The sequence below is a fragment of the Polyodon spathula genome, unplaced genomic scaffold (genome assembly GCF_017654505.1).
Source record: "Polyodon spathula isolate WHYD16114869_AA unplaced genomic scaffold, ASM1765450v1 scaffolds_796, whole genome shotgun sequence".
Taxonomy (NCBI): domain Eukaryota; kingdom Metazoa; phylum Chordata; class Actinopteri; order Acipenseriformes; family Polyodontidae; genus Polyodon; species Polyodon spathula.
Genome location: NW_024472283.1, coordinates 190,955 through 218,178, shown reverse-complemented (window position 1 = coordinate 218,178; position 27,224 = coordinate 190,955). Strand labels below are relative to the sequence as shown.

Sequence of the window (27,224 nt, the reverse complement as noted above, 5' to 3'; positions counted from 1 at the left end):
TCATCGTGTGTTCTCTCAGCTGTAGAAAGTTAGGTTGCTCTTCTGCATCATGGAAATCTGTAAACAATACTTTATTTTTTTTTTAAGTTTTTTTTTTTTATTTTTTAACTTGCAAATGAAATAATCTGTACATTTGTTGTGTTTTTTTTTGTCCTCTTTTTTTTTTTTAATTATTAAGTATTATTTATTTATGTATGTAGTTATTTATTTAAATTATCATCATCATCATCGTCACACTCTTTAACACTTGGATTCCCTGACATCTTTTTGGTTTTTGCCTCTTTCCCTTTTGTCTTCCCCCTCGACCTCCTCTTGCTTCTCCTTGTCCGGTTTTGTTACGCTGTCGTAGGACGGGAGGGAAGCCGTGGAAGGGGTACCTTCCTTCTTTTCGGGGTTGGTGCCTCCATTCTCCAGCTTGGTGGTGGCTGGCCGCTTTTTGCACACAAAGCCCCTCTTCGCGAGGTGGCGCCTGTAGGCTCGCTGGATGACGATGGCCGACACCAGCTCCTGCTTGCGCCTCAGGGTGGTGGTGATGGGCTGGTAGGACACCTTGGAAGGGTTGGACGCAACAAAGCGCTCCTCCATCTGCTGCCTCAGGATGTCCAGCTCCCCGCTGTCGCCCAGCACGCGCTTGGTGAAGGCGAACAGGATGTCCAGGCAGTGGATGCGGTCCCCGCTCACCATGGGCAGGTCCATGGCAATCAGCTCCATGGTGTTGGGTTTGGGAACCCTCAGCGGGTGCTCAAGCGCATCGGCGAAGTCCGGCAGCTTGCCGTACTCGATGAACTGCGTGGCGTCCGGGTCGAACTTCTCCCAGATCTCATAGAAGGTCTCGAAGTCGTCCTCGCTCAGCGGGTCGGCGCTCTCCTCCGTGGCCACGCTGAAGTTCTCTAGGATGATGGCGATGTACATGTTGACCACGATGAGGAAGGAGATGATGATGTAAGCCACGAAGAAGAAGATGCCCACCGAGGGGTTGCCGCAGTCGCCCTTGACCAGGCTGCCCGGGTTGTCCTTGGTCAGGTCGCAGTCGGGGGGCCGGTTGAGAATGGGCAGGAGCAGCCCGTCCCAGCCGGCCGAAGTGGTCACCTGGAAGAGGCAGATCATGCTGTTCCCGAAGGTCTCGAAGTTGAACATGTCGTCAATGCCGGCCTCGTGCTTCACGTAGGCGAAGTTGGACATGCCGAAGATGGAGAAAATGAACATGACCAGGAAGAGCAGCAGGCCGATGTTGAACAAGGCAGGAAGGGACATCATCAGGGCGAAGAGCAGGGTGCGGATCCCCTTCGCCCCCTTGATGAGACGCAGGATCCGCCCAATGCGAGCCAGACGGATCACCCTGAACAGGGTCGGGGACACAAAGTACTTCTCGATGATGTCGGCCAGGAACATGCCTGCAGAGAGAGAGAGGAGGGCGTGCTACAGCTCTGCCTCGCAATGTGCAGAAACCTGGCACTCAGGGAGCCATGAAAGAGCAATGCGCATATGCATATATATATATATATATATATATATATATATATATATATATATATATATATATATATATATATATATATATGACACACTTAAAGAACAGCATCAGTCTACCCAGCTATTTCTACCATACTAGCTGAAGAAGGCGGAAGACGAGAGAGAGAGAGAGAGAGAGAGAGAGAGAGAGAGAGAGAGAGAGGGGGTACAAGCTGGTACAAGCTGATATCCACTCCACGTGGAGCTCCCCCGCGAGTGGATTTGGAGCTGACAGCCCGCTCTCAAGCTTGAGCGCTTGTTTTAAAACAGGGAAACGTCAGCGACTCGGGACTCGCCACTCACCCGCGATGGAGAGGATGACCACCACCACGTCGAAGATGTTCCAGCCATTGGTGAAGTAGTAGTGGCGCAGGGCGAAGAGCTTCAGCACGAACTCGGTGGTGAAGGCGATGATGAAGATGAAGTTGATCCAGTAGAGTATGTTCTCCATCTCCTTGGTCTGGTCGTCCGTCTCCACCATCATGGTGACCATGTTGAGGCAGATCAATATCATGATGGTGATGTCGAACACCTGCTGGGTGACGAAGTCGAACACCAAGCCCTGCACGATGTTCTACAAGGGAAGAGAAGAGGGGAACAAGGGTGGAAATCCTCCACTGGTATTACTGCATCCCCCAATTCCTTCCCCAGTTAAGGAGGTCCAATGGCAGTCCCCCACAATGCTTCCCCCTCCTTTACCATGCTTTCCCTGTGCTTTATTACACTTTGTAGTGCTTTTCCTATGGGGAGTTCTCTAAGGGCTGCTGTTCCTGTAACCATCACTCACCAGAGGCCTGGGGATGGGTTTCTGTGGTTTCTTGGAGCCCAGCTTCTTCATGGCGTTGTAATACTTCTTCTGCTCCTCTGTCATGAAGATGTCCTGACCTCCAAAGTATGGGACAAAGAACAGAACTGGTTACAATCGCAGCACGATGCTGTGAAGCTGGACACTGTGCTAGGGTAGAAATGCAATTCTCACTTGGAATGCCATCTACTCCCCCCCCCCATCGACCTAACCTAACCCTAACCCCAACCCAACCCCAACCCAATGTTGACAGCGTGCTACTCTATTGATTGAGCGCTCCCAGTTAGCGTCTGCCTTTGCGCTTTGTTGCTCAGAGAAAAGTGGACCTATCTTTTTCTTTTGCTGGTTGAAGTTGTCGATGATGACACCGATGAAGAGGTTCAGGGTGAAGAAGGATCCGAAGATGATGAAGATGACGAAGTAGATGTACATGTAGATGTTGTCTTCGTAAATGGGCTGCTGTTCCACCTGCGCGGGGAAAAAATACAGAGTGAAGCGAAACTAAACTGAGACAGGCGTTTCTAATGCTAGTGCCTTCATCAGTGTTACTGAAACTAGAAGAAACCGAGTCAAGCAGACAGGCGTTTCTAATGCTAGTGCCTTCATCAGTGTTACTGAAACTAGAAGAAACCGAGTCAAGCAGACAGGCGTTTCTAATGCTAGTGCCTTCATCAGTGTTACTGAAACTAGAAGAAACCGAGTCAAGCAGACAGGCGTTTCTAATGCTAGTGCCTTCATCAGTGTTACTGAAACTAGAAGAAACCGAGTCAAGCAGACAGGCGTTTCTAATGCTAGTGCCTTCATCAGTGTTACTCCAGCAGAAGTGCCTTCATCAGTGTTACTGAAACTAGAAGAAACCGAGTCAAGCAGACAGGCGTTTCTAATGCTAGTGCCTTCATCAGTGTTACTGAAACTAGAAGAAACCGAGTCAAGCAGACAGGCGTTTCTAATGCTAGTGCCTTCATCAGTGTTACTGAAACTAGAAGAAACCGAGTCCAGCAGCGCCTTTCATCAAAATACGGGCCCTTTGTGCAGCTCCTAAATTATGTTTGAAGGTAAAAAAATAATAAGACATGAGTTTTGTCAAAGGTCAGAGGAAAAACAAACCGAAACAAGACCTACCTTTCTGGAGTCCACAGCAGCATACATGATGTCCATCCAACCCTTAAAAGTGGCCTGTTATAAAATAATACAATATTACATAAATACATAAATACATAAAGCCAGTTCTGAAGTTCCAACTTAAGACTTTCTGAAGCATTCCAACTAACACCACTACATTTCCAACACTAATCACCCTGCTGAAGACACATCACAATATCTGTGGGATCAGTCTGTGCAGCAGAACCAGTGCTGCTTGGAGACAAAGGGAAGGTGAGTTTATCTGCAAATTAGGAACCTCGGGACCTCTCAGAACGAACTTTCTGTTCTGACATAACCGTGACATCATCCAGCTGGAGGAGGACCTGCCTCCGAGACATAACGATAAGCGTTTTTCTTTTCGATGTCAAGTTTAAGGGCTGGATTGGTTCTAGAGTTCCACAGTTAAAAACCTTGAGAGAAGCGAGAAATGAAAGCGGCGTCTCACAATCTGCAGCAGTGCGAGGTAGCCGGCGCCCACGTTGTCGAAGTTGATCTTGACGTTCTTCCACCGCACCTCGGTGAAGTTCTGCTTGATCAGGCTGTCGCACATGGTCTTGTTGTCGACCTCTGTGTGGTTGAAGACTTCTTCCGAGGTTTCGTTGTAGCAGTAGTAGTACTTGCCGGCAAACATGTTCACCCCCATGATGCTGAAAATCAGCCAGAAGATGAGACACACCAGCAACACGTTCATAATGGAAGGGATTGCACCCACCAGGGCGTTGACGACCACCTGGGGCAAGAGCAGGGAAGAAAGAGCGGTAGAGAGGCGTGAGATGAATCTGCTTCTAAAGCAACAGGGGGGCGAGGGAGGGAGCCTAGCTCAGCTACGTACTTGTATGCTGTTTAAGGACACCTATAGACATGTATGCAACAATGCATGTTGGGCCTTTCTGGATCGCGCAACAGCATGCAGATTTTGCTTTTGTTTGATTTCTTTTAGTTAAAGGGCTGCAGAGCCCAGCACAATAAAAGCGCACCTACTTGTCTGATTGCTGGTTTTGAGTGGCCACGGCCAGTGTCAGGCACTGGGTGTGTGAAAGGACCCACCAATCAGACCGCCCGGGTCCGCCCCTCCTGATCGGCTCAGAGCGCTATGGAGCAGATTCCAATCGGAGAACCGAGCGGAAAAAATCTTGGCTCTGAGTCGCTCAGCACACCCACTGCCTGCCTGTTCTAGCCACTATATCCATGGTGGGACTGTTTGTGTTCATTGCAGTTTGCTCATGAGTGTTTCCACGAATTGCTACTGTGTACACATTACAGGAACATACTTATAGGTAGCCTATCGCCTGGGACTCGCCTCGCTCCTTTCAACATTCAACAGCTACAGTGTCTACCCCCATCCAGTGCCCTCCATTCAACATGAAGAGTGACTTAGCGGACAATATACCGCGTGGTATCAGTGATTATGCAGAACGAGCAAGACTCAGGCAAATAGCTGAGCATGCAAGTTGCAGGCTGGGTTAATTAAAGCCATATCCCCTCTAAGACTCAGCGGCGCAGTTTGTGTAAACAGACTGTGCACAAGATTTTATTGAAAACAGATCTAAGTGCAGCAGACTCCCGCTAACCCACCCGCTCCCATCTACCATCACGAGGAACTCCGGGCTGACGGGAGACTATCCTGTCTGTCTGTGTCTTTCATTCGAACAGGTTATTACAGATTTTTTATGAAATATAAATCTATGAGAAAAATCATGTCACGATTGCCAATAACAGAGAGAAACTACCAAGCCTCAAAGAAACATACTCAACACACTTATGAAATGTGAGCTCCAATGGCAGGCTGTGATGATAGAGACACACATGCACAGTATAGCTACTGACCGCTTATTAATAGGGAACTAAACTCAAGCAAATGAGTCATTGCACATTAAACACCCCACTCAAAATGAAGTGGTGCCAAATTCTTACGTGGTGAAAAAATCTTCGTGATCCCTCAACAGACTTGAAATAAGTTACCCCTCCCCCAGTGAATAAATTCTCATCTACTGCACAGCATCTGGATTCCCAGTCCAATCTGTAATCCCCCAATTACTGACTCGTCAGAGGGAACATGGCTTTGAAAAACACACTGTGCACTGGCAGTCGATTATTGCATGCGTGTTGCGTAGCTTTGCTCTCGTTTCTCAATGGCAGTCAGGGCACTCTGTGAACTCTGTTCCTATCTACTCAAAGGACGAGGCGAGGGGCTTGCTTAAACGAAAACAAAATAGCAATCATTAAAAACTAATTATAATAAATGCAAGTGAAACACGTCAACGGAGAATTTCTCTTGGAACGTGGCCTCCCCAACTGTTATTTTTTATTTTATTTTACTGTAATCAATATTTTTAAATATTAATTGTTGTGCTATTTACAAGACATTGGAAAAATAGTTAGGATCTGATCATGCACTTCAAATTAAGCAAAATTATATTTATCTAGGGAGCTCCCTTTTTATCACAGGGGGTGAGCAGTTCAGTCTCCGTGCCTCAAGCCTGCCCTGGACTGGAGGGAGCACCCTTTCTCTTAGGGGGGTGAGGGAGGGAGCAGTTCAGTCTCCATGTCTCAAGCCTCCCCTGGACTGGAGGGAGCACCCTTTCTCTTAGGGGGGTGAGGGAGGGAGCAGTTCAGTCTCCATGTCTCAAGCCTCCCCTGGACTGGAGGGAGCACCCTTTCTCTTAGGGGGGTGAGGGAGGGAGCAGTTCAGTCTCCATGTCTCAAGCCTCCCCTGGACTGGAGGGAGCGCCCTTTCTCTGAGGGAGGGAGCAGTTCAGTCTCCATGTCTCAAGCCTCCCCTGGACTGGAGGGAGCGCCCTTTCTCTCAGGGGTTAAGGGAGGGAGCAGTTCAGTCTCCATGCTGGCTTGGATTTGAAAATAATAATAATAATAATTTTGGGGGGTGGGGGAGGCTGTGATATTTAAGTAAGGGGCCATTTCATGGAATCTTTGCATTCAATGAATTGTTTCTTGAAACAAACGTGAACCATGCAATCCCACTTACCCACTGCATATAAAACGCTTTCGCTCGTTTAGAACAACTACTGAAATCCAAAAATGACAATCCTATTTCAATTCGTCTATACTATATGTATATATAGAGAGAGAGTGAGAGATACATATAATCTTTTCATTATTACAAAACCTTGCCCAGAGGTTACAGCCGCAAGTCTGCATGGCTTCTGAATTAACGGTACAGTCAAGCAAGGGAGGCGCCGTGTGCATAAAAGTATGTGCTACATTTGGCAGGTGCTTCTAATTTTCTGCATTTGGAGAGAACCTGTTAGAAAGGTTTTCCCTGGTTAAAGCACAGGCAGGTGTAGTATAGCACAGTGAAAGCACGGTAAAGCACAGGTCAGCACTCTAAAGCCTCGAGAGTTATGGTTAGGGCAAACTATAGTAAACTTGTGACACACCTGCAAAATTAGCTGTGGCAAACTTATATACGTGACTATTCACGCCTCTCATACTCGAATATGAAGAATGCACATTGCACTTTTAAAAGGGCTTTCCTGAGTAAACACTCAGGCTTGCTTGCTTAGGGCCAGACATAAAATCTAACAAGCAGTTCAAAAAAAAAAAAAAAAAAAGAGGTCTAGTTTCCTTGGCTTAATCTTGTGCACCCGTGCATGTAAACAGAGCTAATGAAACGGAGCCGATCGCAGCCAAGAGGTAGTTAAGCTTCTGGCTGCGGGAATCTGCGAAGCGTGCAGTCTTGCGTTCCAGCTCCAAGATTGTCACTCAGGCGGAATACTCGTCACTTCTGTACAGCGGACAACTTTTCCAATGCTTTGGTGTGCTTGTAATATCAGAAAGGGGGGTTTATTGCTGATCTACAAGGGGCAGGGAAACGATGAAACAAAAGCCACGGGTTCATTACCAGCAGAAGTGCGACTGCAGTGTGAGAGGAGTGCTGCTCTCTCATTAGACCGCTGCTGCTGCTGCTTAACCCCTTCATCTCCCTTGAGCTGCAGCGTACAGACGGGTAGATTAATAAAGCCGCTGGTTCATTAAAGGGACAGGGGGCACAGCCGGATTGCTCTGGGATTGCCGGAGCACAGCCAGTCACAGCTGTTCTCCACAGTATTGAATTCAGTCTTGTCATTTTTGGAATTTTCTCAGTTGAACCCCAGCATTTCGGTAATGGGTACCTTACCTTGCGGACCAAAAAAACCCCCAAAAAAGCAGATTTACTCGTTCAGTAAGTCTTTCACTGTGTTTGGTTGGCATGTGTATGGAATAGAAAACATATAGACGCCATGGGCTGAAATCCTCATTTTGCGTTACCTTGCAGTTGATTGGACAGCGGCAGCTCAAGGTACCGTGCAGCAAGGTGCGAAGGAGGAAGGGTGAAAGGAAAGCTCAAACTGTACGAGACGTGGCCACCGGCCGGGAGACGGACTGAGAACGAGAACGACCAGACAAAACCAGAAGCGCCAGCGAGCCTCTGGACAGGAGTGCGAGGAGGCTGGGGGACCCCTGCAATGCGCTTTCACCATGAGGACAGTTTTGCATCACCCTATAGAATTAACACATTTTGATTCGTAAAGATCGAATGAAACCTGCTCAATAATGTTGTGTTAATATATTGAACACCATTTTGTAGTTTTCCATATACTTAATGAAAAACTAACAATTGAAAAAGGTGACATTTTGAAAGCGAAAGTGAGATAGTACTGCACTACTATCACGGCTTCCGGTAGACTTTTTCAATATAAAATTTAGTAGTTTCTTTGATTACATGATATGAAATTTAAAAAAAAATTGAAATTATGTACATATAGCTTTTTTTTTTTTTTTTTTTTTTAATTAATTTTTTTAATTATGTCTCAATCCTTAAATTCCAGGTGGTGCAAAACTTTTTAGCAACAGGATTTATTTTTTCACTGATTCACTGACTATCAGCCAATGGCTAACGCGAGATTTGGTTTTGTTTTGTTTGCAATTAAGACTGATTCCTTCAAAGGATAACACAAGGGTTCAATACCTCAACATCAGCTGGTCGTCGCTGGTCGTCCGAACTCTCTGTTTTTACTGCACTTCTTTCTGTCTGGTGGTCCCCTAGACAGGCTACAGCGGGGGGTGGGGCGGGGGGGTAAGGGATCCCCTCAAACACAAGAGGTACAGAAGCCAAGCGAAACGAGAACATGCCAAATAATGCGCTGTGCTCTCCAGACGACAAGGCGTGTGGCTTGAGTGTCCCTTTCTTTTTTCCCCCCAAATAAATTAATTTTTATTCTAAAAAAAAAAAAATTGCACAAAACGTGATGAGGCAGCTTCTTTTATTTTTGTTTTAACGCTCTTGTTTCGTTTTGGTTTTTTTTCTTGGTTGGGTGTTTTTACTGTTCCTTTTATTCCTTCTTGTTCTTAAAAGTACAAAAGCAATTTAATAATTTGGAAGCAAAACAGCAGAAGTGAGCGGAGGGAGGGGATAATATACAATATATCCGTCTACATCAAATAGAAAAAAAGAAATACAATTTAAAAAATACTGCAGCTGCATCATGACTTCTCTTTTTTTTTTTTTTTAAAGTTTGGTGATTGTTCTTGTTTGTTTGTTTGTTTGTTTGTTTGTTTTCAAGCTCCCCCGAGTTCTGATCGGTTCTAGCATGCTTAAACTGTTCCATACGCATGCAGAAGGACCCGCTCCTTAGTGCTTTCTCTTACCCTCATCCCTTCAAAACGTGACAGCGCTCTTAGCGGCCTCAGGGCTCTTAGTGTCCTAAGTGATTTAATAGGACCTAGATCCGAGTACCCCAGGGCATTAGCTATAAGGCTGATTATTGAGACCTATTGAAACACAAAAGGAAAAGAGGTTCCAGACTGTTAGAAGAGAGCCCCTAGCGCTGGAGGATAGCAACTGGACAACAGTCAATATACATACATATATATCATATATATATATATATGTGTGTGTATATGTACAGTAAGGTATATCGCTCTATAGATGTAAATATATATATCTATATATATATATCTATGTATATAACTGTTTCTGCCCCGGGTGTTTGGGCAGACGACACACCAGCTCTCTCTACTTGTTGGTACCTAGAAGGAAACACATGTTTGTTGAGAAAAGGAGAGAACGAGAGTGAGACAGAGAGAGAGAGAGGCATAAGATCCAAACACAAGGTAATACAGGTGTGAAGAGGCAGGAAAACTGGAGACCACACAGACAGGCTATAGAAAAGGGAGGGGCGGGGAAGGACAGGGGGGACGACCTGTTGAAGGAAGAGCCCATGAAGAAGAACCTTACCCTGGCCTGTTTTAAACTGCTGCGGAATCCCCCCGCCCACCCCCCACCCCCCCACCCCACCCAGCGTGGAACGGAGAAACTGTAAATCTCCTGAACATTTTCAAAACACACAAATACCAGCTACCTGGGAGAAAGAATACAGGTAGATACTGATCAAGCACTGTCAACAGTCATCACAGTCATCGTTATTAAATCAGGGGGCTGGACCACCACTCAATCACCACATCAGAGGGGGGGGGGGGCAGGGGGGTTCAAGGGTCTGCTACTGAACTGTACCGCACTGGCATAATTAAGGAGACCTTGGAAAAAAGTGGGCCTGCCTGAAAAATGCAGTGATCTGTCCGAACTCCGCTTGCATTTTCTCTTTCTTTAAAAATGACAACTTCTGATTAGTTTTTTTTTTTTTTAAATCTCTTCAGTTTATATCTCCATTCAAGGCGCACTGCCTATGAAACATGTTGAGGCCCGGAGAGAAGTGTTAAATGTGTTCAATTCATCAATTAATCAGAGCTAATGGAGAGCTTGGGGTGGAAGGAAAGCCAGAAGACACTGCACCCCACTACGGGTCTCACACCCCTGCTCTAGCCTATAAATAGATATAATGCACAGTTGCTGAGCACATCTGCTGAAGACAAGACCTGCGTGTGCAGTTCAGAGATGCAAGCGGCCGGCCGCACACACTGCATCTTCCAAGAGCTGCTCCTTCTATGTTTTATAAATAAATATATAAAACAGATGGAGCAACACCTCCTTCCAGCCACCGACAGTACTCGGCAAAAACACGGCAAGATTTCACAACATGAGAAGCTGACCAGTCCACAGAAGGGAAAGTCTAACAAAGGTGGAATCTTTATCTGAGCTTAGTTCAGGAATGTATGCGATTTTTGATTTTTTTAAGAGAGCCAGAAGCAAATATATATATATATATATATATATATATATATATATATATATATATATATATATATATATATATATATATATAGCAGTGGTACTCAACTCTGGCCCTTGAGATCAATTCCAGTCCTGGTCTTCATTCCAACCAGGTCCTAAATCAGTTAACTGCCTCTCAGCAGCTTCAATTAACTACATTAGAACCTGCTTGGAGTAAAAACCTGGACTGGATTGGATCTCGAGGGCCAGTAAATGCTTTTTTTTGTTTCCTAAAGATTCCACCTTGGTCTACGATTAATGATCTCGTGGTTTTTCACCTTCAGCCGGCCCCCGGGGACCTCACTATTTTGGGTCTGACCCCCAAAATCCAAAGCGAAGTTGAAGTGATCCTGATCTTCTGAGCGCTCTGCAAAGGGAAGGTGGTGAAATCTCTAGCTGTGATACATCAGAAAAAAAATAATAATAATAATAATAATAATAATAATAATAATAATAATAATAATAATAATAAAAACAACAACTTGAGAACATCACACAGATATACACACGCACACACCCCAATGAAAACCAGCACTTCAATGCAAAAATAAAATGAAAGAATAGATTTGAAAGTCAGCAAGCTCGCAAAACACACACGCACACGCACACGCACACACACACACACACACACACGCACAGATCCAGGCGTCGGGCTGCGTTCGCGTGTGCAGACAGCAGCCAGCATCGTACACGCGTTGCAGTACAGTGAGCAAGGCAATCCCGGCACAGCAGAGAAACAGCATCGATGAAGTAAGAGACACTCCACACAGTCTCACTTACCCTTTATAACCTCATAATGCAGACCATTTCTGTGCAACCTTAAAACAAGGAAAGATACAATGTGCTGATATTTACTGGGGCTCCCAGACAGCCAGTCGTTCACTCAGGATCTGGGGCCAAAGTAGCTGCAAAGAATGAAGGGCACTCAAACTTCATTTACCCTGCAACCCTTGCAGCTGCTACAGCACAAGGAGCCTCCGACCATGGGTGCGATCACGGAGATCATTCTGCGCAGATTCTGGGCAGAATCTGACCAATTCAGCCAATCATCTTCTAAGAAGGATCTTTGTGAACGCACCCATTGGCTAATCTGGTCAGACTCGGCACAGAATCTGCACAGAATGATCCCTGTGAACGCACCCCATAACTTTTCAGCACAAAAAAGAGGCTGACTGCAGGGATGGGAATAAGACTCCTATTGCACCTTTCACCCATTCCAGGTTTTACAGCCAGCTTGATTAGCCCCAGTGCACAGGCAACAAGCTCAGGCGTGTCTTATTAAACTCATAGTAAAACACGGAATGGATCCATGAGCTATGGGGTCTCATTTCCATCCCTGCAGTGAACTGGGCATAATAGCTTTATCTGTGTAGAGTAAGTTTACCTTGAGCGTGTTACCAATAGCACACATACAATTCATTATAACTAGAGCCCCATGTTTTTTCACAAATAACACGAAATGAAACGAAAATTAATTATAAAGCAAGCACAGAATTGCAATTTTTAAATTGCGAGGTTTATACCAAAAACACTTGCAATAAGCGCTTGCAATCTTGCAGTTGTCAAGGCTCAGCCGTTACCGTGGACGCGGTGTGAAAGGAAACGGAGGCTGGGACTAGCGCTTGCACAGACGCAGAATCTGGAGCGAGTCGTTAAAACTGTGATGGAAGAGAAGAGGCACCTGTTTCTAAAACAACTGAACCAGGCATTAACAATTAAACAAGGCTGCAAAGAATCTGAGCACAAGAGGGCGCGTGCCGCTCACAAAATAACCACGTGCAGGTTCTCTGCAGCAAATGCTGCTCTGGCTTTGAATGGATTTGAATGAACGAATCTGCTTTGCTGTGTGTTTAAATACTGAGAAACTCCGAGCTTCTTGTGTACAGGAGCCCTGCTTCAATGCAATGGGATTGAAATACAATCCCTGTTTTTATTTTTCAATGGGAGGATTGCTGACTGTGCAATAGAAGAGCATTATGAACATATCTGATCTTACTGTGTTTTTATAGAGGGCATGGGCAGTATTTACTGTATAGTCAGGCCATTAAAAATAGTGAGGGACTTCACGCACGCTACCATCACTGCCACTAATGAGAAATTATGGTAACGAAATTATTTTTCTGTGCAAGCAGATAATGTTTAATAACAAATATATATGCAGTTAAAACATGATGTATGCTTTGTTTTTATTTATATACATCTGTTTGAGTTATTTTATTAATCTGTATATTTTTGTGAAAAAATAAAACGAAAAATGATATTAAAATAAATCTGGATATCGTTTTTTCGCAGGGGCTGTAATTATAATTAAGAAGCAGATTTTGTATGGGCCTGAATTAGACTAGCTATCTCTCTACTGCGCTCTCATTTAAATGCTCTTCGCTGTCTGGTTCATCCATCCATCCTGGGCAATTCATTCCGAATTGCACGACTACAACAGTAACTCTGACCCCAGGTCTGCTCCAGAGAGTCACCAGGAACCACTAACCATTCACTGAAACATACAATCTTCACTGCAACGCACATCCGTTCAGGACAAGGGCTCAAATTCACAGTTATCAAAGAAACATTTGAAACATGATGCCTCCTACTACTTAGCTTAGAGAAATCTCAGTTTGCACGCCGTGCTTTTAGACTGTCTTGTACTTCCTGGGTTATGTGAAATTGTCCCCTCCCCTTCACTACGTTAATTTCTGTCAGTAACCAATCAGATGCTTCCCCTGCTGATTGCCATCACCTTGCAGCCTATAACATGCTTTGACCCACCCCCCCACCTGAAGACAATGCTGGGGTAAAATGACACAGGAAGTAAGGCTTCCTGGAAGGCAAGGCAAACAAACTGAGAAGTTATTTTAGTACCAGATGTCATGTTTTAACATGTTTCTCTCTCCCTCTCTCCCTCCCGGTGAGTGGCAGTGTTTCACAGGTGCAGGAGGAACTGTGAAGTTATCTTGCTGGCTGCAATCCTTTTCACATATGCACAACGCCCCCTTCAGGCCCACCCGGGGGTGCACTCTCACTCTATATCAAGTGTCATAATCCACCTGCATTCACCCATGTAGTTACATACTGTAGCCTGCAGGACTTCACCACATACACTGGGAGCCAATAGGCAACAAGGTCCTGAGCATATTAACAGACACCCTCAGAAGCATTAACTCCAGTCTTCAATTAACTCATATTGTTTTTCTTAAAAAGAGGGAATAATCATGTAAAAATTTTACAAACCAGTAGCAAACACCCTGAGCTCAAGAGAACTTCAAATCACGGGACTTAGTTGTTTGATTTTGGTTCTGTAAAATTAATTTAAAAAAATATAAAATAAAATAGGCATGAATTAATTAAAGACCCGAGTAAACGCTTTGAAAATCAATTCAAAGAGAATCATAACGGGGAAGGGTAGTCTGATCTGTCCCCAGATGGACAACAGGGAAACCACAGGCAGGCAGGCGGGCGGGCGGTCCGAAAGCAGGACCCAGAGACGCTGCTAAAGCAACCCACTCCGTCTCTCGTTCCTGCTCGGCGCTCCCGTGATCAGCTTGGAAAGAACCACGCGTTACAGCAAACCCACACTTTCCATTAGCTCTGAAAGCGTGGCTTGAAAAGCTTTAACCTTTCACCTAGTGTGGTACCAGGTGTTAGCACAGGGGATGGAAATAAGACTCCCCTTGCATAGCACTTTGATCCACTCCAGTTAGTAAGACACGCCTGAGCTTGTTACCTGGGGCTAATCAAGCTGGTAGCAAAACGTGGGATGGGTGAAACCGCTACACAACGGGAGTCTTGCTTCCATCCTCATAAGCGACAATGTTTCTTTTAAAGCTGTGTGGACCCAATCAATGAGGCGCAGAGCAGGAAGACAGTTCTGGGATTATAATGAGGCGAGTTTGGGAGAGGGGAGAAAGGGGGAGAAAGGGAGCAGAGAAGGATACATACGTCGACAATGAAGAAATCCAGCCAGCACCAGGCGTTGGTGAAGTACTTAACGAAGCCGTATGCCACCCACTTGAGCAGCATCTCCAGGATGAAGATGTAGGTGAAGACCTGGTCCGCATACTCCAGGATGGTACGGATCGTCTTCCTCTGCTCGATGTAGACATCCTCAAAGGCCTGAGAGAGAGAGAGTGTGACAGAGAGTGAGAGAGAGAGAGAGAGAGGAGAGAGAGAGAGAGGGGGGAGGGAGGGGGGAGAGGGGGGGAGGGAGAGGGAGGGGGGGGGGGTGGGGGGGGGGGGGGGGAGGGAGGGGGACAGAGGGAGAGAGAGAGGGGGAGAGAGAGAGAGAGGGAGAGAGAGAGAGAGGGAGAGAGAGAGAGAGAGAGAGAGGGAGAGAGAGGGGAGAGAGAGAGAGAGAGAGAGAGAGAGAGAGAGAGAGAGAGAGAGAGAGAGAGAGAGGAGAGAGAGAGAGAGAGAGAGAGAGAGAGAGGGAGAGAGAGAGAGAGAGAGAGAGAGAGAGGAGAGAGAGAGAGGTAGCTTCCCCCGCCGAGACCAATATAGAGAGACCTCTGCTCCTCTGATACTCTCTCTCTCCTCACACGGACTAAGAAGCTCTAGAGAAGAGAGAGCTGCCTCTCTCTCTCTTCTACCTCGTCCTCAGAGAGAGCGAAGATTCTCTCTCCTGCTCTCTGACGACGAGAGAGAGAGAGTGGATAGTTTAGCGACGGAGAGGCTCTCTCTCCTGCTGTTGATAGCGACCTCGAGCCACAGATAGAGAAGAGAGACCTCTCCCTATCCACCCCTCCTCACCTCTCGTCGATGCTACCTTTTCTAAAGAGAGAGAGGGAGAGAGAGAGAGAGAGAGAGAGAACATTGCACCCCCAGCAATCACTTCTCTGTGCTACACTTTTCTAAAGCTGAGGATTTGTGGCTTGGAACTTGGTTTCAGGAGACTACAGGCCAGTGGAGATTTGGGGGTTTGATACAGCTGCCTCAAACTCTGTCTCCTGCAACCAGGTTTCAAGCCACCGTTCCTGAAAAAGTGGCTTCGTGTTCCCTCGGCTTTAGAGACGTCAGGGCACAGTCGGGACAGCAACCATGAGGACCCCCCCTGCTCCCGGAGACGAGACGTACCAGCGCCCCGCTGCTGAGCAGGATCATGAAGATGATGAAACTCTCAAAGATGTTGTGCTCCACAATCAGATAGCAGGTCTTTCTCAGGAACCACCAGTGCTTCCACTTGCCCTCCAGTATGCTCACCTGGCAGCACTTGTACCGCGCCACACACCCTGGAGGGAAGAAGGAGGGGCGAGTGAGAGATCACAGGGCAGGGTGCAACCTGGACCCCGAAAACCACCAGCCCGCTTGAGAAAAAAGTGAAGGCGCCTCGTTTTTAAATAAGGGTGTTGCATGAACTACACAACTACAGCTACGGTCAAAAGCTTTGCATCGCCCTATAGAATTAACACATTTTCTATGAATGAAACCTGCTGAATAATGTTACGTCAGCATGCTGAATTACACACTATATACTTCGTGAAAAACTGACAGCAATTTAAAAATGTTTATACAGCAGTGCGCTGTAGCCAGCAAATTATTACAATTTTCTCCCATATGCATGTTAGGGTCTGGACAGGGGCTAATCCGAACGAGTAATTAGCAGGGTTCCGGAAAAATACAGCGTTACTCTTCCCCACGTGTTTAAATAACGCACCTGTCATTCTTCTTTTCATCGTTAACATCCTGGCTGCTTTTTGCACTTACAACTTTGAAGTCTGTTTCGGATCTCTTTTCACAATGTCTGCTCTAGTGCTCTGATAGCGTCAGGATGGTTGCCCGCATTGTCACACAGCGACAACGGTCCGTGACGTGGTGCGGAACAGAAACGCTCTTCCTGCAGCGATTCAGAGAGCAGATCTCAAACCCCAGTGCACTAGAGCAGACACTGTGAAAACAGCTCTGAAACAGACTTCAAAAGATACATGTAAAAAGCTGTGAGGACGTTAACGATGAAAATACATTTTTCTGGTTACGCTCTTTAAACAGTTTTAACAACCCCTTCACTTACTTTTTCGCAATGTCACCCTTAATGTCTTTTTATTCTGGAGCTCGCGCTCCAGTGAAGACAGGCGAGAGACGAAACGTTTGACATTTTTAAGAATTGGGCATTTTCATATTATGTGCGTGGCTTGTTTATTTTCAAAATAGGGAGGGCGCAGAAATCTCCGTTTGCCTTTTTGCAGTTAAACCTGAATGTTACAGATGCCGGGTTTGATAAACCTGCTGCATCGTTTCAACTTTAAACACTAAGGTTTCACCTGCAACCTTTCTGATAGCACTTAGACCGGATCAGAAACTCCTGATGTTTGGGTAACGTTTAAACTCTAAGAACACACCTAATATATATGTGTTTTTAACCCTTAAGCTGAACCCACCGTCTGTGAAGCAGGCCGCAGGGTCCACGTATTCCTCTGGCTGATCCACCACTACCTCCTCTGCATCTGGCTTGATATCGATAGTACTCCCTTCAGAGGAGCTGGTGTCATCCATCTGGAAGGAAAGGAGAGCCTCTGTGTTACTGAACCCTGGTCAGCTTGACACCAGCAGAGCCTCTGTGTTACTGAACCCTGGTCAGCTTGACACCAGCAGAGCCTCTGTGTTACTGAACCCTGGTCAGCCTGACACCAGCAGAGCCTCTGTGTTACTGAACCCTGGTCAGCCTGACACCAGCAGAGCCTCTGTGTTACTGAACCCTGGTCAGCCTGACACCAGCAGAGCCTCTGTGTTACTGAACCCTGGTCAGCCTGACACCAGCAGAGCCTCTGTGTTACTGAACCCTGGTCAGCCTGACACCAGCAGAGCCTCTGTGTTACTGAACCCTGGTCTGCCTGACACCAGCAGAGCCTCTGTGTTACTGAACCCTGGTCAGCCTGACACCAGCAGAGCCTCTGTGTTACTGAACCCTGGTAAATAACGAAGTGCACTGTGGGGCATTTTTGGTGCCACAGGCTTGACCAGCCACGAGCAGCAATTAAACAGCATTAACAGCGTGCTGCCATCGTCGTGAGGAAGGGGACTTCACGAAATCGCTCAGGCTCAGTGGTGCGTGTCTCGCTTGTTCATTTCCCTTGCCATCGTCGTGAGGAAGGGGACTTCATGAAATCGCTCAGGCTCAGTGGTGCGTGTCTCGCTTGTTCATTTCCCTCACAGTGTTGGAGGACTAACAAGCAGGCTGCTGAATGATAAAGAATAAATAAGCGCTGTGTACATGAGAGTCAGCTGAGCAGATAGACGGCTCTCCTTGTTATGTCTCTGCTGCTCCTGCGCTCCTCCACCGCCTCTCTCACAGTCTCCGGAAGGCTGAAGCAGCAGCAGCAGCAGCGCCTCATAATTTATTGACCGGAGAAATGTAGACAAATTGAGTTGAAATCCCAGAAGGGAAACACAGCTTTGCTGGGATGAGACTCCGCCCCCTTCTGCAGCTTCCCTGCAAATGTAACCCAACGGCACCCTGTTTCAACGAAGACTCCTTCCAGAATAATCGAGATTCTCCTCCCAACGTGCAGCAGGGACAGTGTCATAATAATATAGTGATGTAATGATACAATGAATAATGTACACACACACACACACACACACACACACACACACACGCACACACACACACACACACACACACACAGGCACCCAGACACACACACACACAAGCAAACACACACACACACAGACACACACACACACACACACACACACACACACAGCACCCAGACACACACACACACACAAACACACACACACACACACACACACACAGGCAAACACAGACACACACACACACACAAACACACAAACACACACACACACAGACAGGCACAGAGACACAGGCACCCAGACACACACACAGACACACACACACCGGTGTGCTGAGATTTCTCTGAAAGTGGGTCAAGGTGACGGGAGCTGGCTGGAGTGCACACTCATTCCCGAGCAGTGCAGTGTGAGTAGGGAACGCGTCTGTCTTCACTGAGTGTGTCTCTGCAGTTCCTGATTGGGGGGGGGGGGGGGGTCAAGAGACGCTGCCTGCGTCTCCAGGGGATTACTTCTACAAGCGATGGGTAAAAAAAAACAAATAACTGGGATTTTAAAAAAGAAAGCCTTCAGCCCAGCAGAAAAAAAAAAAAAAATAATAATAATAATAATAATAATAATAATAATAATAAATAATAATACTAACACCAATTATATGTGGTTCGAAATAAACGTTTGTAAGACTCTGTGAGTTGCAACAAGAGGTTGTCCACACAGTCCGATAAGAGTCGCACTCTCTCCTCTCTCCTCTCTCCTCCCCTCCCCTCTCCCCCTCCTCTCCCCCCTCTCTCCCATCTCACGTCTTTGCTGTTCGGAGAGAGGAGGGCTGAGGGGTTCTCGAAGGGGAGGAGAGGGATGGGGGGAGGCGAGACACGTCTTTGCTGTTCTCGATGTCCGACTCGCTGCTGAAGTCCTCAGTGTTGAGGTTCTCGAAGTCGGACTCCCCGACGGCGATGGGCACGCGCACGGTCAGGTTGGGGTTGTGGATGAAGCTGAGCCGGTCCTCGTCGATCAGGTACTTCTCCACGCTGCTGCCGATGCCGCTGGTGGTGCCGTTCCCATTCTTCTGGTAGTCCATGTCACGGTTGATGATGGCGCCGGTGTGGTTCCCGATGCAGTTCAGCTTCCTGTCGTACATGTCGTCCAGCGGCTTCACCTCATCCGCGGCTTTTTTCTTGAAGTGCGACGCCACGCAGAGGCGCACCTTGGCCTTGAACCAGGCGATGCCCGTCTTGATGCGGATGACGGAGATCTGGAGGTTGTTCATCTCCCCGTCGTCGTCCGTGGCGGCCAGATTGTCAGCGCTGAATGAGCTGAGCAGCAAGGCCAGGAACAAGTTCAATACCTGGGGGCAGAGAGAAGGGGAGAGAGAGAGAAAGAGAAAGAGGGGGAGGGAAAGAGAGAGAGAGAGAGAGAGGGAGAGGAGTGAGAGAAAGAGGCGGAGAGAAAGAGGGGAGAGAGAAAGAGGGGGGAGAGAGAGAGAAAGAAAGAGGCGGAGAGAGCGAGAGAGGGAGAAAGGGGGAGAGAGAGAAAGGGGTGGGGGAGAGAAAAAGAGAGAGGGATGGGGAGAAAAAGAGAGACAGAGAGAGAGGGAGAGAGAGAGAGAGAAACAGTGTCTTGTAATTTGCCCAAACATCTAATGTAATAAACACAGTAAGAGCATTGAGAGAAACAGTAAGGTTTAAAATATTAAACCTTACTATAGAAAAACTTTACCAATACAAAAAGACATAAAACAAAAAAAAAAACATTATAAAATAATATCAGAGCTTATTAAAAAAAGATCAAAATCTAGAGAGAATATTAAATTGTCCCTCCTGCACCGAGGGTAGTCGCGTCTAATACCGTCACTGGTAATGTTTAACAGGTGACTCAGAAGGTGGATTTTAAAAAGCCTCCGAGAGCCACCGGTACGCACCACTAAGTTCCCGATGACCATGACCATCATGAAGACAATGAGGCACATGGTCTGTCCCGCCACCTCCATGCAGTCCCACATGGTCTCGATCCACTCCCCGCACAGCACGCGGAACACGATGAGGAACGAGTGGAAGAAGTCGTTCATGTGCCAGCGTGGCAGCTCGCAGGTCTTGTTGATCTTGCACACGCAGTCCTTGTAGCTCTTGCCGAAGAGCTGCATCCCCACCACGGCGAAGATGAAGACGATGATGGCCAGCACCAGGGTCAGGTTCCCCAGCGCCCCCACAGAGTTTCCGATGATCTTGATCAGCATGTTCAGCGTGGGCCACGACTTGGCCAGCTTGAACACTCTCAGCTGAGAAACGAGAAGCAGGTTTTAAAAGCGAACGCGCAGGTTTCCTTTGAAAGTATCACACAAACTGTGGAGGAGAAGATCATTATTATTATTAATTTTTTGTATATAACTCTCAGCTTACTTCAGCGCCACCTCTACAGAATCTCGGCATAACTAATTCAATGCCTTATACCGAAATTTATCCTATACTGCTAGAGCGCTCTGCAGTGTGGAGAGTGGAGTTCTCTTTCCTATACTGCTAGAGCGCTCTGCAGTGTGGAGAGTGGAGTTCTCTTTCCTATACTGCTAGAGCGCTCTGCAGTGTTGAGAGTGGAGCTACAATCATGGGAAAAGGAATCTTAGTGTTGTTTTTACCAATCGGAAGGATCGCAGCACGGACAGCCCTTCAACGTCGGACAGACCCAGCTCCATCAAACTGAGGCTGACAATGAAGCCATCGAAGATGTTCCAGCCCTCCTGGAAGTAGTAGTAGGGGTCCATTGCGATGAGCTTCATCATCATTTCTGCTGTGAAGATGCCGGTGAAGATCTGTAGCCATACAGAAACACTTAATGACACTTTCACCATAACCATCAACAAAACGAGCAAAACACCGAAGCACCTGCTAAATGACTAAATAATATTTAAAAAATAAATAAAACATACAACAACCCCCCCCCAAGGAAAAAAAAAAGCAACTTACCAGGTTTCCGTCCGACAAGACCTTCTCAAAATGTGGGGTTATGGGATACTGCTCCATGGCCATGAAGAGGGTGTTGAGGACGATGCAGATGGTGATGGCCAGGTCCACGAAGGGGTCCATCACGATCATGTTCATGATCTCCTTGATCCGAATCCAGAGGGGGCAGCATTCCCAGATCAGAAAGGTGTTGGCAAACTTGTACCAGCAGGGAGGGCACTTCCGCTGGGATTCCTCCAGCTCTGCAACCAAACCAGGAAAACGTGATGAACCAGGCACGCTGCCTTCGCACAACAGCGGCAGCTCGGTCACTAAGGGAAGGACTGGATTCGAGGAGACCCAAGAGGAACCAACCTTCTCTAGACAAACCTCTACCATGCTGGCCTCACACAAGTTTATCGTGGTATTTTTGGAGGTTTTCCCAAGATTTTTAATATGCATTTACTAAAGCCTCAAAACTGACCACATCTTATCACAAGGTGGAGTTATTAAGATCTGCCCCCATTTAGATCCATTAAACAGATGCCAGGATTGTCTTGTTTAATTGGCTGTGCTTTTGTATGTGTGTGGTATGTTGCTATACGTGCAGTAACTGCAAACCTGTGTCTCTTCAAGACCCTGAGGGAAGGGGGCGGGGTGGGCTTGGTTAGTTACATGAGGGATATCCGTCAGCATGCTGTCCCAGTTCTGTTACACACACCAATATAAAGAAGGCAACAGTTCTCTGAATATCGTTGTGTGTGTGTGTGTGTGTGTGTGTGTGTGTGTGTTAGTGTTTATCAACCTAACATTCAAGAAGAAGAGACACTAAGGTAACGCTGGACTTTGCTCCAACCAGGACCGTAGTGGTCACTGAGTTCAAACAAGGCTCTTGAAGAGGTGAAGAGCTGGCACAGAAGACACAAGAGTGCGGGTTCGAGTCCCGTTTCACAGCCGTGGCGTACCTTCCACCAGGGTGTTGGTCAGCACGCTCATCACGCTGTTGGCCCGGTCCTTTCCTGCGAAGGAGGTGTTCAGCTGGTCCACAGACACCATCAGTGAGCCCGGGTGCTTCTTCTTCATCTCCCCCTCGGTGGTTTGCTGTGGAGGTCGACCAAGGGCAATCAGAACATGTGTAAAGCACACACACACACACACACGCACGCACACGCACACCACACGGGCACCTTGCATGCAAAAACTGCCCAGAAGGTGGCCTGATGTTTAAGGATGGAGGAAGGTCATTTCTCAGCAGAAACGCCGTCGAAACAGACCTAGCAGAGTAGAGTCCTCGGCCCAGCAAACAGTGAGTGCTGGATCAATAGAGTGTAGCACACACTGACCCCTGTATCTCATTTCAGCTGCCCCGCACACACAGGTGTGTCTTTATAATGCAAGCTACTTAACATTAAGAAGAGGGGGGGGGAGGTGCAGCTGGCTAATTTGCTAGCCTCTTGCCTCAGGGGGCTTGGGGATGCAAGGAGACAGCGGGCACTGGTCACAGTGGACGTCACTGTGATCACAACAAACTCTGCATGAGCACAGTGCCAGGGCGGCAGGCAGGCAGGCAGTGGGGGTGCAGCACCATGCCTGATTGCAGTCACTGCCCCCGTTCATCACTCACTTCCACAAAAATCATTCAGAGCCAGGATTGCTCTTTTATTAGTCATTATCTGTGGAAATACTTAGAGCGCCATTAACTATGCAGAGCTTTTAGAATGAGATTGGTCATTCCAATGCAGGCTGACTCAGGAGAAACCACGAACGCTGGATCAGTGGATCTTTCAGTCCATTCCTTCCAGCTCAGGACTTTGTTCCGACCAGGACACTGAATTCAAACAAGGCTCTGGACACCGTGACTCAAGAGCTAGGGTTGGAACAAAGTCCTGGACAGGAATGAAAGAGCCCCACTGCATAAAGAGCCTTCTCTACACAAACCTGAGCTAGCCTTCCAGCTGTGCTGGATTTCTGCAACACTGCCTGCTGCCCATCACGTAACACAGTGATAGTCTTTGGTAAGGATTCATCAGTGTGGAATTAGAATTATTAAAATGAGGATTCAAGGATAGAGCGACGGCCCTCTCGTCTCCAACCTGAAAATCCCTTCGAAAGGCTTTTGCTCTTGAAGGTCACGCCCACATGGAGATGAACAGATTAACCAGTGTTCAAGCAAACAGCCTCCCTTTGACATTCTGGAACAAGCCGCATCCCCCTGTGGGCAAACCCATCCCTATCCGAGCCCACACACAGGACGGGCACTGGGGGGAACAGAGTCTGTGACAGACTGCCACTCCCAATACCACGTCGCTGAAGCCACCCAACCCCGGTGATCGATCTATCCTTGAATCGACCTTCGTCACGCATGCATCGTGCACAAGAGGAGGGGTCGAAGAATCCTCCTCCTCATCATCACCACTTCCATGCTAGGAAGAGAGTCAACTGGACAAAGTAGAAAGGCATCAGACTAGCATGCTAACTGGAAAGGAGCATATCTACATGGGTTTAGGCTTCAGCTAGAAGTTGCTTGGAAAAAAAGCAGCAAAAAAATAAAATTTTAAAAAAGGGTCTGGGTTTGGAAAATGAGTCGCAGGTGTCGACGGAACAGCGGTTTGGAAATCTCAGTGGGGACTTTTGGGATGGATTATAACGCAGCGTTCCTCTTGCTTCCTCCAACCCGACACACACTCACGGGTTTTATGCTGTCCCGGGGCAGTAGAGAAAGCCAGCATGCGTTCACCTACTCTCAATTTTGTATTTTATTTAAACCGTTCTTATGTAAGAGACTGGTTAAGTTTTTTGGATCACTGTTTCCACAAGCCTGCAAGTATCATCCAACCACCCTCCACAGCTGTCAGTTCAGAATTAGAGCTATCAGCGTGATGAAAAAACTGACGATCGTGACGAATAGAAAAAGACACAGACTAGTGATACTGCCTTCGCCGTCAGAAACACTGCAAGCACCGCAGTGAAAGAGCTAAGCCTCTATAAATATTTCAGACCTTATTATTCAAGTACCTAACGGTGTATTTTCTTTTGCAACCCGAATAATTCGAAAATGGCTACAGCTCTGGCCAAAAGTTTTGCATCCCCTAGAATTTTAGGATTGAGACAATAAAAGATATTGGACATATTTGTTTAACATCAGGGATTCAAAGCATCTACAAAATTATGTTGCAAAAAAAAAAAAAGTCTAGCGGAAGCCACAATAGTAGAAACAGTATTTCATGTTAGATTTTAGACAAAGAGAAGGAGACGTGATGCCTTTTATTGGACCAACTAAACAGTAATTATACACAAGCTTTCAAGACCTCAAAGGTCTCTTCTTCAGGTGAAAGAGGTGACCTTTGAGGTGTTGAAAGCTTGTGAATGATGACTGTTAGTCCAGTAAAAGGTATCACTTACCCTTCTCTTTGTCTATCATCTCTGGTACTGATATGGCTGCCATTTCATCCATCAACGACTGTGTTAGATTTGGAAATTTAAAAAATTTTTGTTGAGGTTTTTTTTTTTTGTTAAGTACATGGAAAACTAGAAAGCGGAGTGTTTAATTCAGTGTGTTAACGTAACATAATTCAGCAGCTTTCATTCGACTCCATGAAGCAGAATGTGTTGATTCTACAAGGCCAGAGCTGTAGAGTTTTCAAAAGTCACACAAGCTGGGCTTATATTTGATACGACAAAATCCACTACAGAAATGCAACACAAAAATATACAAAATTACAAAAATGCACAATGTAATATTGCTTTCACATCAAGCAGGTTTAAAGAATGGGGGTTATCAGCGATGGTGGTAGCTGTCAAACGACACAGTAAATGCTCCCAATTATGAATTCATCATAATTCACTGTAAATAAATCTGAAAACCACATCAGTGGTTAAAACTCATGCAAATTGCAAGACTTACGCCCATATCGTTAATCTTTAATTAATTCTTCATTTTGTAACATTCTTAAAAAAAAAAAAGGAGCTAATTAAAGACTGGGGTAAGCGCTTTGAAAATGTGGCCCCTGCTTTCATCTTCCATCTTACATCTCAAACACCCAACAGCGTGGAGCTCAGAGACACTACAAGCAACTCAATAAATTCAATGGCATTATACTTCAACTGGAAGTCTTTTTCAATGACGGAGGAAGGAAAACTAAACACTGCGAAAGGACCCACGCAGTTCAAAGCCACTGTTCTTTGAGGTTGCGGCCGGGGGGGGGGGGGGGGGGGGGGGTGGGGTTGGGGTTGGGGTGTGTGTGGCACAGACCTGGGTTCAAGTCGGAGCGAGACAAGAAAGATTAAGTTAGGAAATTAGGTGGAGCTGTTATCAGTTTAAAAAAAAAAAAAACTCATAACAAAATGCAAATTGGAAATTTGGAACTGGCATCTGAGATCCTGCGGTTTTAAGTCACGTACAGTAGGGGGCGTAGGGAAGGGTCCGAGCGGCTCAGGAAACAGGAGCAAAAGGGCAAAGGTCAAGGTCAACGGTCACCTCCCATCTACCTGATACTTCCCATGCAAGAACGACTGACTGGAACAAACATGCAGAGGTTTTACAAAACTCATTACCCCCAATAGGTGACCCTAATGAGCTGCACAAAATGTTATTATCGGGTTTTTTTTGTTTATTTCCCTAAGTACATTTCCAGTAGAAGATGGGATGAACACACTGTGGTCCTGACAGAACCAGTCTCCTTGTTTATCCCACAGCTTTCCACACCTTCACCAGAAAGCTAACTGTGTCCCAAATTCAACGGGAAGCTCTATTTTTATTGCTTGTTAAAAATCGTTCTAGTTAAATATGTTTATTTTGTCAGTGATAAAAAGTCAGTTAAAATTACAGCATGCACTGAACCTGTCCCTGAAACTAAAAGAAAAGGGAACTCGAGCGCCCTGACTCGCCGTTACCAGCTCAGCAATCTGCTTTGGGAGTGACAGTGGGAGGGAGCATGGCTCAGGTGAGTCTATCATGCTGTGTGTGTATCTGTTTAAGCAGCTATGCAAGGGATAATACACAAGGACTCACTGACCTTGAGCTTGACCTACATCTATTCCCTTACCCCCCTTTTCATTGGCCTAACCCCCTCTACCACACTGTGACTCATTTTGAATGATGTTAAAAATAAGAAACGCATCACAAACCACTTTTACTTGTGTTTGATTCTCTTATTCAGGATCGCGAGGAGAGCCATAATTCAAAATCTATATAAAAGAGACGTTTAAGATGACAGATCCGATAATAATAATAATAATAATAATAATAATAATAATAATAATAATAATCATTTTTATTTTTTGTAAAATCGTAATAAAAAGAATAATTTTTCGTTTTTTTAGGCTTGTTCGTCGTTTTTTTTCTTCTGTTTTGTTATTTCGGGAGAGGGCGGCATACAGAGAAATAAAAAGAGAAGGGTTAGGAGCCTCCATGCCTTTTACTCATGTACTCACTGCCTTCCTTACACTGTCATCAGAAGCTGCCTTATCTATTATCACCTCAGGCAGGAGACGGCCCCCGGGCAAGGTGGAGGCCGGGCCCCCGATTAAGGACACCACGCCGTTGCAGTCCACCGTGCTGTTCCTCTTCACGCCGTGCGGCAGGGCGGGGGCCACCCTGGAGGAGCGGCTGCCCTGGCTGAACCCGCTGTAGCTGTTCCTGCGCACGGGGATGAAGACGGAGTCCCGCCGGCCCTCGCTCTCCTCCACCGTACTGTGCTCATCGTCTGCAAACTCGTTCTCCGAGCCGGCGTCCTTCGAGCGCCCCTTGAAGCTGAAGATGCTGCTGCGACTGTTGTGCCGGGAGAGGAAGGGCGAGCCCGGGATGCTGAGCAGAGACTGGGAGGGGAGGGGAGAGACACAGAGACAGCATTACCACAGTTAGCAAGCCGTGCTTACAAAAGTCTTATAAAAACCACAGTGCAGTGTAATAAAGCACAGCAAAAGAATAGGCAAGCATTGTAAAGGACAGAGAGGTCTGGTAAAGCATAGGGAAGTATTGTAAAGGACAGAGAGGTCTGGTAAAGCATAGGGAAGCATTGTAAAGCACAGAGAGGTCTAGTAAAGCATAGGGAAGCATTGTAAAGCACAGAGAGGTCTGCTAGCATTGTAAAGCACAGAGAGGTCTGGTAACACAGAGGGGTATACAGTTATGTACAGC

General features: G+C 46.5%; 1 protein-coding gene across 9 annotated transcripts in view; it reads right to left on the bottom strand.

Annotated features, from left to right (window-relative positions):
- Nucleotides 1–180: 180 nt before the first annotated feature.
- scn8ab (sodium channel, voltage gated, type VIII, alpha subunit b) overlaps nt 181–27,224 on the bottom strand; it is a 57,613-nt gene continuing 30,569 nt past the window's right edge. For 4 of the 9 annotated variants that reach the window (XM_041241593.1, XM_041241592.1, XM_041241591.1 and 1 more), the window contains exons 12-27: nt 26,531–26,902; nt 22,051–22,186; nt 21,110–21,348; nt 20,782–20,955; nt 20,071–20,427; nt 19,027–19,497; nt 17,000–17,114; nt 15,699–15,853; nt 14,568–14,741; nt 9,110–9,232; nt 3,906–4,190; nt 3,440–3,493; nt 2,648–2,785; nt 2,300–2,404; nt 1,816–2,086; nt 181–1,394 (exon numbers count right to left, since the gene is read on the bottom strand). In XM_041241593.1, coding sequence (XP_041097527.1) covers nt 241–1,394; nt 1,816–2,086; nt 2,300–2,404; nt 2,648–2,785; nt 3,440–3,493; nt 3,906–4,190; nt 9,110–9,232; nt 14,568–14,741; nt 15,699–15,853; nt 17,000–17,114; nt 19,027–19,497; nt 20,071–20,427; nt 20,782–20,955; nt 21,110–21,348; nt 22,051–22,186; nt 26,531–26,902 — 4,323 coding nt within the window. In that variant the 3' untranslated portion in view covers nt 181–240. The remainder of the gene's footprint in view (nt 1,395–1,815; nt 2,087–2,299; nt 2,405–2,647; nt 2,786–3,439; nt 3,494–3,905; nt 4,191–9,109; nt 9,233–14,567; nt 14,742–15,698; nt 15,854–16,999; nt 17,115–19,026; nt 19,498–20,070; nt 20,428–20,781; nt 20,956–21,109; nt 21,349–22,050; nt 22,187–26,530; nt 26,903–27,224) is intronic. The other 5 variants (XM_041241596.1, XM_041241595.1, XM_041241599.1 and 2 more) reach the window with 3 other exon arrangements.